The sequence below is a fragment of the Cryptotermes secundus genome, unplaced genomic scaffold, assembly GCF_002891405.2.
Source record: "Cryptotermes secundus unplaced genomic scaffold, Csec_1.0 scaffold195, whole genome shotgun sequence".
Lineage (NCBI taxonomy): Eukaryota > Metazoa > Arthropoda > Insecta > Blattodea > Kalotermitidae > Cryptotermes > Cryptotermes secundus.
Genome location: NW_019732859.1, coordinates 104,805 through 120,470, shown reverse-complemented (window position 1 = coordinate 120,470; position 15,666 = coordinate 104,805). Strand labels below are relative to the sequence as shown.

At 39.3% G+C, this 15,666-nt stretch overlaps 1 protein-coding gene across 7 annotated transcripts in view; it reads right to left on the bottom strand.

Moving 5' to 3' along the window:
- Positions 1 to 288: 288 nt before the first annotated feature.
- Positions 289 to 15,666, bottom strand: part of LOC111867789 (nuclear RNA export factor 1) — a 29,980-nt gene continuing 14,602 nt past the window's right edge. For 6 of the 7 annotated variants that reach the window (XM_023857944.2, XM_023857945.2, XM_023857943.2 and 3 more), the window contains 6 exons: positions 15,331 to 15,367; positions 11,358 to 11,575; positions 9,409 to 9,574; positions 6,849 to 7,022; positions 2,243 to 2,382; positions 289 to 670 (listed from right to left, as the gene is read on the bottom strand). In XM_023857944.2, coding sequence (XP_023713712.1) covers positions 568 to 670; positions 2,243 to 2,382; positions 6,849 to 7,022; positions 9,409 to 9,574; positions 11,358 to 11,575; positions 15,331 to 15,367 — 838 coding nt within the window. In that variant the 3' untranslated portion in view covers positions 289 to 567. The remainder of the gene's footprint in view (positions 671 to 2,242; positions 2,383 to 6,848; positions 7,023 to 9,408; positions 9,575 to 11,357; positions 11,576 to 15,330; positions 15,368 to 15,666) is intronic. The other variant, XM_023857949.2, reaches the window with a different exon arrangement.

The following is a 15,666-nucleotide window of genomic DNA, read 5'->3' as shown; positions in this document are numbered from 1 at the left end:
CAAACAGCGAACTGTCTCCATCTTCAGGTAAAAGCTGCTCAGTTGGATGGTGAATAATGAGCAGAAACATAATATTTGTATTAAAGTACCATCGTTACAAACTTTTGGATCTTATTTACTTTTACAGTCTTTTTTAGATAAATGACAATGAACTTTTATGGACTGATTTTAATTAAATTTTACACTAGAGGTCACTGCTTCTCCACCCTGCCTGTTTTACACTATTTATAACAGTTATATTTCATAATGAGGAAATCTAAAGGTAATACCACAGTGAATGCAACAGAGTTGTTATGCCATACATATATTTCCTAGTTTATACAAGGAAAGTAGATTAATGACACCGTCAGTATCTCAGACTATATACAGCATCAGATGGTAGGATGATACAACTGCAATTAGGACAGTCAGTGGCTGGATGCTTGCACACCTCGCAGACACAAGACACTGGCACTACTGCAACCAAGTTCCTTGGTGTCCTTGTTCTCTTTGTGAAGATAACACATGTAACTTTGGGAACAACAGTTTCTGTATCACACGGCAACACCAGTAAGGTGAAAGTTTTGCTCACATGGTGGAAAATGCTTCTGGAGGGATCTTACTTATTTTGTACAGTTCTGTGAACATAGTGAGGGCTTTCTTGACATTCCATTTTGATTCTTCCAGGCACCTGAAATGAAACAAATTCAAATTTGGTGATACTGATACTGTCCGTGCATATTCACAACCCTGCAGTGCATCTGTAAGCATGAAATAACCTGAAAACTGCTGGATGGATTTCCATTAAATTTACTTACTTGCTTACTCATGGAGCTGAGCCCTTCTGGAGGAGCTGCCAATTCCGTTGCTACTCAAGAATTTTCCAGCATTTTATGGAACCCGAAGGTTCATTACCGTGTTCATAAGAGCCCTCCACTGGTCCCTATCCTGAGCCAGATCAATCTAATCCACACCATCTCATCCTATCTCTCTAAGATCTATTTCAATATTGTCCACCCACCTAGGCTTTGGTCTTCCCAGTGGTCTCTTTCCTTCTCGTTTTCCCACCAGTAACCTATATGCATTCTTTTACTGATCCTGCCACAATATGGCAGTAGTTGAGACCGGATGAGATGGCGTGAGAAGAGAGGACGATGACCATATGGAAAATCCTGTGACTTTAATTAATTTTATTGATTTTAATTAAGATCAATTTAGTTTAATTAGCAAATACTGCTTTCACACACAATACAAAATGTTGACATAAGTGTAACAATTTTAGCAAGCAAGAAGACATCTGAAGGTGGCCGTATATGGCTGAAACATGTAGTTTGAAGGGTGACTAGATATAAGTTGAATTTAACACGGAAATATACGTGAAATAAATGATATATTAAGGCAACAGGATGCTAAAATACAATATTAGGAAAAGAAAACATTGAATGTAGCCGTTCTTCCGTGACAATTTCAACTCAGGTGCTTATACTGTTTCGAAAGATCTTAACCAGGATCCATATTCCTTCACCTCGTGAAAAGGTAACACTATCCCTGTAACACGTCACTGATGACCATACGGTTGTGAGACATCATGACTCCCACATTTTCTAAACAATCAGCTCACAGATGGCATTGAGGCTGCCAATCCCAGGGCCATAGTGCAGCTTGAAGGATTAGAATTATTGAAAAATGCAATGACCTCACCCGGAATCAAACCCACGACCTTCTGGCTTAGCAAAGTGCATTAACCAACTATGCTACTGCGTGACCCTGAAAGGATTAGTAAAGGTAAAGTTATCCCTGTGCTTAACTAAGCACTACGCCATGAAGGCGTATTGGGGAGTGGAAGTATAGATCCACATTTTCTTGACATCATCACTAGCTGGAGGTGAGTGGTCAGCTTCACGCCCCCGACCGCTCTACCCCCAGAAATATAGCCTCCAGTACCCACTGGACAGGAGGTTTGGTGGAGAAAAACCAAATGACCTCATTAGGAACTGAACTTGTGACCATCCACCTTGTAGCACAGTGCCTCAATCAACTACGCTACTGTGATAAAGTGGCCGGCGAACTATTTTATTTACTGGGACACCTCTGAAGAACAGGATTCCATTGGATGACCCAAATTGCACTGGAAGGACCACCCTCTCTTGCAGAGGAAGAAAACAGATGGAAAGGTAGACACCTGATGGTGATGATGACAGTCAATATACTATACTGTTACAAGAGAACACTCCAAGCTGAACACATAAGACAGAGTACTTACTTTCTTGACCATTTAACATTCATCTCAGTCAGATGACTCAGAACTTTAGTCATCTGTTCTTTATCAGATGCACTCAACTTCTGTCCTTTGCCTGGAGCCACTTTTGGTCCAACAGAAGGTTTTGGTATCTTGAATGCCACCTACAAAAAAAAAAAGTGAATGTTACGCCTATTCATGCAGCAGTAAAAACAGATCTGAATAACTTCTGTTGCTATGCAACAGCACTATAAACACACCTTCCCAACAATAGAGAGGCTGTGTTTTCTGTGTGGTCCATGCAAAGTGGTTATAAAGACCAGTGAGGGGAAAATCATGCTCAATTTATGCGATTTCACCATCTGCAATGCACTTCTGGAACACACTGATAGCATAAATTTGAAGAATACCTGTGTACACAATTCTGAACATTATCTAACACTGCTCTGGCTAGAATGCAAACACTCTTACATTTGCTTTGTTTTAGGTCATCTGTCATGGACTACCTTCTTTCTTTATAACGTGCAATTAAAGTGATATTCGATTTTCGAGTATTGAAATGAAACGAGTTTAGCCATTCTTGCCTATCTGTTATAGGGAAGGCAATGGCAAAGGAATCGCAGGAATCACTTGGAGACACTTTCAGCTGGGAACCTAATAAAACCTCGTCTAAATGTTTTCCAGTTTGATCCTTCAGAACTATATGTTAATCCCACTGCACGGAATTGTATACATACATACCTACATATATATAGCATTCCATAGATCCTTATGTTAGTCAGGAAGACCATAGGATGTGGAATTAGTCAAAAAATCATACAATACATATACACGAACAAATCAAACTATTACAAAAAAAATTTACCAATGAAAACACGTCACAATAGTAGTAAAAGGTTCACAAAAGTAGTGAAGTGTCAATAAACTCCATACATTACATACACTTTGGGTTATTCGAAAGCATAAATTCCTCAACAGAGTAAAAGAAGTGTGTAATTAAGTATCTCTTTAGCACTGCTTTAAATTGTGCCTCTTTATCTATAAGAGCTATAATATTTGATGGTAAACTGTTGAAGATTTTAATGCCAGCATAATATGCACTCTTCTGGAAACATTGGAGGCTGGCAATTGGTCTATGAAGCTGATTTTTATTCCTTGTGTTGACAGTGTGAATAGTAGAATTAGTTGGAAAGAATTCTTGGTTTTTTGCAATGAAGATCATTAGGGAGAATATGTATTCACATGGTAGTTAGGATTTCTAGCCTCTTAAAAAGATTTTTACACGAGTCTCTTGGTTTAACAGCAGCCATTAATCTAACAATTTTCTTTTGTAAGATGAATATCTTTTTACTGTAAGATGAGTTGCCCCAAAAGATTATACCATACTTATTTACAGAGTGAAAATAGGCAAAATAAATTGATTTGAGAGTCTCAGTATTGTTGACATGAGACATACACCTAACCGCATAGCATGCTCCACTTAGCTTAGGAATCAACTTATCTATATGGTCTGACCAACTTAGGTGGCTATCAATTTGCAAGCCAAGGAATTTCATATTTACTGACTCTTCTATATATTTTCCATTATATCCAATATTTAAAACATACTGAGGAATATTTTTTGTTGTAAATTTCATTACTTTCGTTTTATCAAGATTTAGGGCAAGTCTGTTTGCATTGAACCATTTATTCATGTGAGAGAGTGCTCTGTTAGACATTGCACAGAAATCATCAAAATTTTTACTAGAAATTATGACACTTGTATCATCAGCAAATATTATGGGTTCTGATGAGATATTTATTATTGGTGGAAGGTCATTTATATATATTATGAAAAGCAAGGGTCCCAGGATGGATCCTTGGGGAACTCCATGTTTTATTGTTCTCCAGTCTGAGAAGAAATTCTGACTGTGTTTAGGCGATCTTATTTTAACCTTTTGTTTTCTATTTGTTAGATAGGATTTGAACCATTTTAACACTGTTCCTCGAATGCCATAGAATTGTAGTTTACTTAACAAAATTTCATGATTTACACAATCAAAAGCCTTCGCTAAATCACAGAAAATTCCTCCCACATATAGAGAAGTTATCTGCCTGTTATAGCGTTTCTCAGAAGAAGTAATGAAGTCACAGTAAGTTTTGGAATGTGCAGTAGCAGCAACCTGCTACTGCCTTGCCTCAGTACCAAGGGAAGAATGTTGAAGGAGGCAGGGGTGAAGGGGAGACTTCAGTTGAATGGCAGCAAAATTCACAGCTGTATCTGCACTTACTAGTATTGTCTTGCATCCTGCAGTACCTACACAATGAGCTTGCCACATGCAGTGTTTTCATATGTGAAGTCTGAATGCAAGATAAGGAAACATTACAAGAATTTCCTTTCAAATTCAAAGCAACAAAATACACAAAAACACTGAAATAATCCCTATTGGAAGACGTATACAAATAAAGTGAATCTTTCATTTTATGATCCCGAATTTTATGGTTTTTTTTTTCTGTGGACTTATGCGCTTCTTGCATGGTCTTGGTGAAATGCCTACATCAGTAACTTTAAACTTTAATGGATTTTAAGGTTTGGCAACTTTACATTGTCCTTCAATTTGCACTTCAATTTTCTGGTCCTGACTACAGAAATTTACTGGATTTTGTTTTGTAGTACAGTTCTCAGAATTTCTTATTTGAGGCAATGGACTTCCTTCCCAGTTAGCAATGGCAAATGGTTCAGTCTAAAAATAAATACTGCCACTTGGCTGGAAGTGACTGGCATGCGCCATGTGACTTCACTAAGGCATATCCTGCATCAGAGGATTTTTATGCCAATGAAGTATAAGCAACGCGCTCACCACTGCAACACAACGGGTGTATTTCTGTGTGACAAACATTCAACAGAAATGCACCCAGGTTAAGTTCCATGATCTTTATTTAAGTGCCCATGTGACTTCACTTCACAGAGACTAAACTTTATTGTTGATGAATTTCATAGAAAGAATAATAATGGATACTATATATAATATATGGATATTTAAAGGAAAACAGAAACCAATTACAGTGCAATCACGTAAAAGCAATGCCTCCACAGATGGCAACCACCTCAGGGAGAAGGCCAGACTCATTGGTGCTTGTCTGGAAACAGCCAACTTTTCAGCTTCCAATGGATACATCGATAGATTTAAGAGGAGATACAACACCGTTTACAGAGTGATATGAGGTGAGAGGAGGATTGTAGAGGACTGGAGAATTACAAACTTTTGCAAGAAACCGAAGAAACCCATGAGATGTACATAATGCTGATGAGACCAATCTATTTTTCAATCTACAACCTAGCTGACCCTTCATTTTTCAAGGTGATTTTTGGCATTGTGGTATATAATCTAAAGAGCAGGTTAATGTACTCCTCACATGCAATGATGGCACTGATAACCTGCTGCCTCTTGTAACTGCAAAATATAAAAGTCCACATTGCTTCAAAAATAGCAAGAGACTGTCTATAAAACTTGAAGCTAATACAAATTATTGGACGACCACCAGATTACATCACACAACTAGATAGAAAACTATGTGCTAAAAACTGCAAAATCTTGTTTTTCATTGATCAGTGTTGTGCCCACTCAAAGAGCACTTGTTTCTCAACAACATCAAAGTTGTATTTCTCCCAGCTAACTGTATCAGCCAGCTGAAACCTTTAGATTTGCCAATATCCATGCATTGAGGTTCCATTAAAGAAAGCAGTTGATTCAGATGAAAATAGCCATGATAGACAGGAACTGTTCCAAGATGCTAACACACATGAAGCTGGATGCATTGTCTCCAGTGCACTTCACAGCAGAAGCCTGGAGACGATAAACCCGCTGCACTCAAGAACTGCTTTGTGAAGCGTGGTTTCTTGCCTGATCATGTCAGCAGCAGTGCTGTGAAACTCAGGGTGAAGATGAAGATGATTTGCGCAGTTTTCACAGCCTCTTGGAGTGCTGTCTGAGGACTACATAACATGCGACAGTGCTCTCAAGGTTTTTGGAATCCAGGGTGTCAGATCAACATTTTACAAGGCCAGAAGAAGAGGAAGCAGCCAGACAGAATGTGCCTCAGTTTGATACCGACAATAATATTGTGATGTGCAATGAAACTGAAACTCTTACTGAATGGCTGAAGAAATTGTGTAACTATGTATGTACCATATTTGTCAGTCTATCCAGGCAGATGTTGGGATAGTACCTTGAAACAAACTATGTCCTCTTCCTTCCACATCCTTTCCATTCATCAGTTGTAATCACCATCTCATCTTACTGAAGCTACATAACAGTGGCATTTGATAAAGCACCATAAAATAAACCAAGAATCATATCTGCATCTATATTTACATTGTTAAGTGTTCAAACATGCATTTTCTAAATGATTGGACAAAGTTCTGGTATAAAGAAAACAGAATTCTTCTTTGTTTTGTCATTCTGATTTCCCTGATTTTACTCTTTCCTCGATTTTACACGTATGTGAGCCAGATCCTTAAAAAGTGTAAAATTGAGGCTGCATTGTATAATGCATCTGAAAAATTGTCTTAACATATTTACTGGACATCCAGCTCTACTGCCGCAAACACTGCAGTAACAAATGTGTAACCATCATACCATTTACCCACCTCAGCCTCTTCTGTAGTAGCATTTTTAACATGCATGGTTTCATTCGCTATTTGGTAATCACGAGGACCTATCTGAACCAGCACAAACACTCGACAGAAAGAGCGAATAAGTGGAGACTTCATTATTGTAGGTTCCCGAAACACCCCCGTCACTGATATGACAATGCTAGATGCCTGAAACAAAACAGATCTGAGGGAGATGTGCATGTTTCTCTGAAAACAGAATAATGGTCATAACCTATATCTTTTAGTGTTATAATACAGTAGAATGGCTGCGACAGCTGCATCACCAAAAACCAAAACTAATTTTGTACAGTGTGCCTAAGTCCAAAGAGAAAAAAGTGGGGGTATATGACAGATGGCATATGCATACAATGCTGTCATTAGAAGAAGTTCTCAAATGAACATCCTGAACAATTTATGTAATACNAGGACGGAAACAGACCCAGTTTCCGAAACGTAGTGTTTTTATTTGTTATCTTAAAAACCAGGACGATGGATAAAGTCCAGAGACCCAATATATCAGTGTGTTATACACCATCGTCAGAATCCTATAGTAATAACAATTCTGGTGCATTTGGTTCTTTTGATCAGCTGTCTCTCAAACCATAAGACTTACCTAAAAACATTTTTTTTAATGCTAGTGGGGTGGGACTAAGTCCCTTGTACTGCGGCCACTTCTGGCCTATTGTACCAGCCCCAGATGATACGTGAGGGTGATTGTGGAGCAATTGGTGGAATGAAGATTGGCAGGGGAAACTGAAGTACTCGGGGAGAAAACCTGCCCCAGCGCCACTTTGTCCACCACAAATCCCACTTGACCAGAACTGGGATTGAACCTGGGCCGCTGCGGTGGGAAACCAGTGACTAACCGCTTGAGCTATGGCACAGCCTTACCTAAAGACTTACTGGACATAAAATGTGGCATGTAGGTACCCTTTCAAAGATATATTTATGCTGTCTCATTTTAATTCAGACTGGAATGGATCAACATCTGCTACTGAAACTACCCAATATCAGATTTAAAGACAATCTCAAGTTGTTACAAGTGGACAGACAGCAATGGATGGCATCCAAATTTTGAATCAAAACTTATGAGCTGCTTCATGCCACCACAGGGTATTTATGGTCCTTCCCTGAACATACAGGGAAGGATACAAAACTTGACCCCCCCCCTTGATCAAAGCTGACACCAGTAAAATAACAGCCACTGTTCTGAAACTGGGAGAACCTCTGCTGAAAGAAGGCCAGACTGTAGATGGATAATTTCTATAATTCACCGTCTCTAGTCAAGCCATTGAAACTCATACAGAAGACAGACTGTGTTGGGAATCTCATGTTGAACTGTAAGAATGTGCCTCCAAAAATGAAAAACACAAAACTGAAAAAGGTGAAGTTGTAGCACAGTAATCTGAACCTGTTTCTGTCACAAAATGGAGCAACAAAAAGTTATGAGTACAATCTCCACCTATCAACCATGACACCAGGACCATTACAATTGGAGGCAAGGAAGGGGTCAAACACATTTTGGTTTTAGATTACAAGAAATCGATGATTCGGGGTCGATTTGAAGAACCAGCTGCTTCACTCTTATTTGATTGAGAGGAAGTGAATGAATATATGGTACATGAAACTATTTTGTAGGGCTCTTGATCACCTCAATTTTGAATGCAATGATAATATAATGATGTATACAGGAGTAACATAAGGAAGAGAATAGAGCAATTGCCATTTTGAATTCAGTTAATTGAGGGATTTTTTGTGAAATATGCTAAAGCTGTACAAGTCAAGGTGCCAGGTCAACATTTGTCAGATAACACAGTGCCCCACGTAACAGAAAGATATTTTATACGCAAGATTCCTCCAACTGCGAAGAAATCAAGGCTACAGAGATGCTCTGTTGTGTGTCAGAAGTGCGGGATGAGGAAGGGTCCTGTGTACTGGTGTGACATGTGGCGTGGGACTCTGCATCAAGTATTTTTGCGACTACCACACCCAGCTGAATTTCTAAGGTAATATATTATTCATATTTTTTATAAGCTTATTGTGCCAAAAATAATTCTGAAGTAGTGTGGACCAATACTATGGTTCTATATACTTTTCTGAACATAGTTTGAAAATCTGAAAAGCAAACCTCCAGCTTTACCCAATTTATTACACTTGAAGTAAATGTTGTATTCTCTGCTTTAAATGCTTAAACATCCTCCATCCAAAGGAATGAGTAGGAATTAAATGTCCTGCAGTGGTGAAGGGTTCATATTTGCCTTCAGGAGAATAGTTATGAAATCCTTAAATCCTTAAGCATGGATGGTTCTTATGTTTGCAGCTGTTATTTCTAAAAGCGAGCCAACAAACTTGTTACCTGAAGAGAAGACAATGTACATTTCACATCCAGTGCATTACAGCCCATTATGTTATAATGAACCAGGAGGAATTTGGTGCATTATTTAAGGCAGCATACTTCAAAAAGGACATGTTAATATGCTAGCAATATAGTCCAAAGAAATCTGCATGATTGGCTGTTATATTATGCACCCAGCAAAGAGTACAGATAACTTACAGAATGAATAAGGTCTACTGTAAAGGAATATGGATCGTGTTCTGATCTAGGAAGCTTGCAGATTGTTGGTAAGATTGCATCTGCTCCATGACGCAATAACTTGAAGCCCTTGGAGTAGTCAGAGAGCTTAAGAAGATTACGGCTCTCAATCGTATACTCTGTCAACCTGCAAAAGAGGTCATCAAATCTCATTTAAACGTAGAAACAATGAGCAACATCAAGAATTCATACAAGTGTGTGCATATCACCCCCAAACTTCTGAAAACTGACAAAGAGAACATATGGTTCAAAGGAAGATCACTGTCTCCTTGGATATGATGCCATATTATCTGGTAGATCATTAACAGTGTTCCAAAAGAATATATCACTTCCATCTTCAAGGTATAAGCAAACTCTATCAGTCTGAAGATGGAACAGTGTGATCCAAAATGTCAGCACCGATCTACCAGACTATACAGCGTGTCCCAGAAGACAGTAATCTTCACACTATCCACCATAAGAAATTCAAATCTCACATGGCTCTGATGGCTCATAATAACTGTTGACTGTTAATGCCAGAATCTATTATGGGCAGTATGAGTACCATTTCAGAGAGTGGTCCTGTCTCTCTTCAGGTTAAAGGAAGGTGTACCCATCCTGTGGATTTCTTCAATAGAAATAATCATTATCATTTGTCATAAAAGACAAATAGTAGTTTATTAGTACGGAAAGGCAATGGAAGCATCCATGAGAATCAAGCAATTTCCTTCCAGTGCTCAGAGACGAGGATTATGTTACAAGCCTAACAGAGCAAACACTTGAGACCCAAAAATCACGCATTTGATTTATTCAGAAAAGACACGTCCACGGAAAATAATTCTCTGATACAGAACACTGATTATAGGAAATGTGGGATGATATTGCTCCAATCTGAATGATCAAGTAACTAATGCCATGGAACAGAGTGCTTCTTGAGAAACTAACAGTAGGTCAGCCAAGAACAACCTGAGGACAGACGAATCCACTCCAATCCCTCACAGCTACTACTGCAAGACCCATTTTCAAATTATATGGTCACAGTTTTACTAGTTCCCACACTCTGCTAATCACTGTAGTGCACACTATGTCTACTCGATCTTCACTAGGCGCTGCCTCACAATGGCTCCTCAGCTTCTGTGTACATCAGCAGCTCCCACTTCTTCAGATTCTGCATCNCTAGCAGCTCCCACTTCTGCAGATTCTGTGTACATCAGCGGCTTCTGTCCTTCCTGGCTAGCAGCTCCCACCTCTGCAGATTCTGTGTATATCAGCGACTTCTGTCCTTCCTGGCTAGCAGCTCCCACTTCTGCAGATTCTGTGTACATCAGCGGCTTCCGTCCTTCCTGGCTAGCAGCTCCCACCTCTGCAGATTCGCAGTTTCTGCCTTCAATGGCTCCTGTCCTCACTGGCCAGCATCTATCTCACAACTTGAATCATCACTGCTATGAAACAGCTTACAGCAATAGGGGCTATAGTGTAACCACAATAAATTTAATCCTGACATTGCAGACTGTTTTATTTTACTGCTAAGTAACTGCTGTGTAAACATAAAACTATTTCAAACAGTGATTTACAACTGTGGTTTGCAAACCTCTTCTGGGTAATGGAAGTGCTTCATGAATTTCATAAAAAAAGTATAGGGATGAAATTTTTGTGTTCCAATGTTAGTCTAAGAAATACAACAATAAAAATCCTGCTTTGTTTCTTTTAAAAATAATATTTATTGTAGTCTAACTGCACAGGTACATTAGCTTCATTTTTTAAACACCCGGGATTATTTGTGAAACACTATGTGAAGTTCTAAACGTGTGGGCCTAGCCAAGTCAGTATTTAGGAAAGAACAGGTATACAACAAAGATATTTTCACTTCACAAGGGGTGTCTTGGTTCTCGAGGAGTTCACCGGGAAGCAACATTTATCTCACAACTGACCTGGCTGTGCTTGATGTGCTCTGTGCAGGTAGATATGTGGAAGATAATGAGAACAATGCATCACCATGATACATTCCTCCCAATTTCATTCGATTGTCACCATCATACAGGGTGAAGAAGTGTCTGACAAACTGATCTGCCAAGGTCGTATCTTCAAGAGGTCTCACAAAGTTGCGTTTAATGCGAGGGACATTAGGTGGGCCCAGCACTACACCATCCTGCAGGGACACAAACACATTCTCTGTACTCTGATGCTCAACAGTTATCATAATCTCCAAATATGAAGAACTTCACTTCCAAAAGTATATTTATTTCAGTTAAAAAAATAATATACTTTGTTATTGTTATTTCGCAGAATTGGTATAAAACATTCATAGACACACTGGGTTCCATGAATTAACTTATTGCAAATATAATTTTTGTGAGTTAGTTGTCTATATTTACACTTCTGTCTGATCATGTTGTGAAACTGAAAAACAAGAAATGTTAATAAACAAAGCACCTTTGTAATTCTAAAAGTAACATAAATCACATTCTCTACAGAACTTGCCTAAAACAATGCGGAAAATGCGAGACCTGTGGTTCTGAGGGAGGTGTCTCTCTGACAGCATGGGATAGCACATAGCCTGCGAGATGTTTACTCAAGTTCATTTACATTTTATCTTTCACTTCTCTTCCTGCGCACAAGTTTTGGCCTCCTCCCACCAGAAACATCCACATGATCCCACTGGTCTGCTCTTTGTTACAGTCCACATCAGCATTCCCCTCATCACTAACCACATTTCCCTAATGTCTGACTCTTCTAAACTGACTACGGAGGCCCCAGGTTCCTCTGAAACATTGGTAAAATCTACCAGACTAAACACAGTCACTTCCTAGATGACAGAACTGATTAAAACTGTGAAGTTACAGTAATTGTAGTGTAAGCATATGTTCTTTTTTCAATTTAAAGTCACATCACACATATTAAAAAAAGGTAAAGCTACCCCTGTAATTAATTACATAATTAAACACTGTGTCATGAAAGAATATGTTGGAGTGGAGGTATACCTCCACCATTCTTGACCTTGGCACTAGTGGAGGCGAGTGGTGAGCTCCACATCCTGGCTTTATCCCCACCAGGGATAGAGCCCCGGTACCCACTGATCAGGAGGCTTGGTGGGCACTAGAGCCAATCTAGACACTATGGAGAAGAGAATAATCTCTTGTCCCTGCCTGGAATCGAACTCTGGTTGTCTTGCTCACAGGTTAAATAGATTCTGAGCAGTGAAGCCACAACAGCATGACATCAAGGGTACCCGAGTCTGGTCGACATTTCTTCTAACTTTCCACTGAGATAACAAATCAATTTTCCTTACCTTTATTTTTTGAGTAACATAATATGTGAAAAACGGGAGTACAAGATGAAATTGCGGAAAGAATAAACAATGCAGGAACATTTTACCAGTTAGTTACGGATATACTTTGGAAAGGGAAGCCAAAGAGAAAGAAAACAAGTTTGAAAATTAATACAAGCCTGTTTTAACATATGGAGCAGCAACAACAGCAGCTGAGGCAAGGTTTGTAGGAACATGGTAAGAAAAACCCAGGAGAGAGAGAATTTAAAGACAAATACACTGGAACATAAATTCGTAAATGACAGAATTAGATGATATTGGCACATTTACAACATGAAAGAGGGGAGAATGCCAAGGAAGGTCTTTAATATGAAAATAAAAGGTAAATGAACAAGGGGTACACCAAGATTAAGATGGGAACAATAAGTCATGAAAGACGTCAGGTGGAAGAAGAAATATGGAAGGAAACAGAGGAGTAGCAGCTCTGAAAAGACAAAGACAAGGAAGCTTCGCTGATAAACGGCCCACATAAACATAAGAATACCGGAGGAAGAAGATACATGAATACTATCTAGAATAAAATTACTGGTACGTAATGTATAAACACATATTCTATAAAATAAAATGTACAATGCCTAAATAGGACGGTCCGCCAGAAGATAAAGAGCGTTTGTGCATAGCATTTCCATTTGCACTTGGACTTTGGCTGAGATGCTTTTTTCCAACCTCCCTACAGTCCGTACCTGGTTCCAAGTGATTTTCACTTGTTCAGTCACTTGAAGCAAATGTTGGATATGAAACATTACAGCACAAACTCAGTAATCCAGCAATGCGCTAGTCTGACATGTCCAGTGATCTAGCATCAGGTGCCAGACAGCGTCTGCGATGCTGTGCCGGATTCTACAGCTAGCAGAGGCTGCCTTGTTTTCAGTCGAGCTTCACTTACCTTAATCATGGAGCTGAGCCCTTCTGGAGGAGCGGCCAATTCTGTTGCTACTCAAGAATTTCCCAGCATTTTATGGAACCCGAAGGTTCATTACCATGTTCACACAAGCCCTCCACTGGTCCCTATCCTGAGCCAGATCAATCAAATCCACGCCACATCATCCCATCCTATCTCTATAAGATCTATTTCAATACTGTCCACCCACCTATGCTTTGGTCTTCCCAGTGGTCTCTTTCCTTCTCGCTTTCCCACCAATAACCTATACGGGTTCGTCTCCCCCATTCGTGCTACATGCCCTGCCCACCTCATCCTCCTTGACTTGATCATTCTAATTATACTTGGAGAAGAGTACACGTTATGAAGCTCCTCATTATGCAGTTTTCTCCAACCTCCAGTCACTTCATCCCTCTTTGGTCCAAATATTCTCAAACACCCTCAGTCTATCTCCCTCCATTAATGTCAGAGACAAGTTTCACACCCATACAAAACCACAGGCACAATTATAGTTTTGTATATTCTAATTTTTATGTTTTTGGACAGCAGATGAGAAGACAAATGGTTCTGGACTGAATGGTAGCAAGCATTACCCGAGTTCAATCTCCTCTTAATTTCCTCCTGAATCAGGTTTTGATTTGTTATTGTTGTTCCCAAATATCTGAACTGTGCCACATTTTCAAAACATCTGTTTCCTATCTTTATGTCATGATTTTGCCCTGCATTCTGGCAACGAGACAGCAACATATACTTAGTTTTCTCAGTGTTCACTTCTAGAATGACCTCTTTACCTGCGTCAATTAAAGTTCGTGTGTTTTTCTTTAAGGTATCTACATTATCACCCAGTAGATTCACATCATCAGCATAGACCAACAGCTGATGTGACCCATTTAATTTCAGTCCCACCTGGTTTCCCTGGACCTTCCTAATGGCATATTCTAAAGCAAAGTTGAAAAGAAGTGGCGATAAAGCATCTCCTTGTTTTAGACCATTCTGGATAGGAAATTTATCAGACAGATGTTTACTTACATGGACTTTACTATCCGTTTCATTCAAACACATTTTAATCGGTCTAAGTAGTTTCATGGGTATCCTAAACTCTTATCAGAATATTGTTCAATACTTCCCTCTTAACTGAATCATAGGCTTTCTTGAAGTCTATGAATAGACTTCACACACTGATTTATTTAGAGGCTCGCTAGTACGCAGTGTTTCAGTTCTTCGGTACTGTGACATGTGAATCCATTGCATAGATAACGGCTTGTTGATACATGTATCTGGGACGACCAGCCGAAACACTCGGTTGTTGAGCAATGCTCAGCAAATGGCCTGAAAGCTGGAATATGAGCAAAAACCAGACATCCATTGGCAGCCAATGGCTCAATAAGCACCGTTCTCACAGCAACACAGACAAACGTTTCTTGCATACTGCAGGTGTTGTTTTCTTGACAACGGATAGCTCAATTGTTCAGCTCGGTGTCCCCTATCCAGTACACCAAGCAAATGCAGAGCAGCAGTAGTAGCAGCAGCAAAGGAGATGTGAGTCGGCAGTCAATCAGCATGCTTTTGAGAGCTAAGCTGAATTCGAGAAGACTAGAGGCTAGACACTAGTGCAAGATCCAGGCAACATGAGGGTTTCATTATCCAGGGATTAAATTTAGTAAGGTTAAGTTGTAATGATATTTCAGCCACTTACTAGTTTCACAAGTGATGGTAAGACTCCCCTGACTGCACTGGAACAAAAAAGAACATAGATGTTAATTCTTAATCATCTTCTATTTCAAAACTAGTATTCATGAGGTGCATTTGAGGGGTTTAAAAGATCAGGGCTTGCAGATGCAAAATGTCACTCCTTTAACTAACTCCCTTTTTGCACAAAACTTCATGATCTACACTGAACTGCTCAGGAGGCAGAATAGCATGAAGCTTCTGAAACATGAATCCGTGCACTTCTTACAGAATGTTCGTTTTAAACTCACCACAGCACAGCAAACCAAGTAACAAACATTTCACACAAAATTTACACCCATAT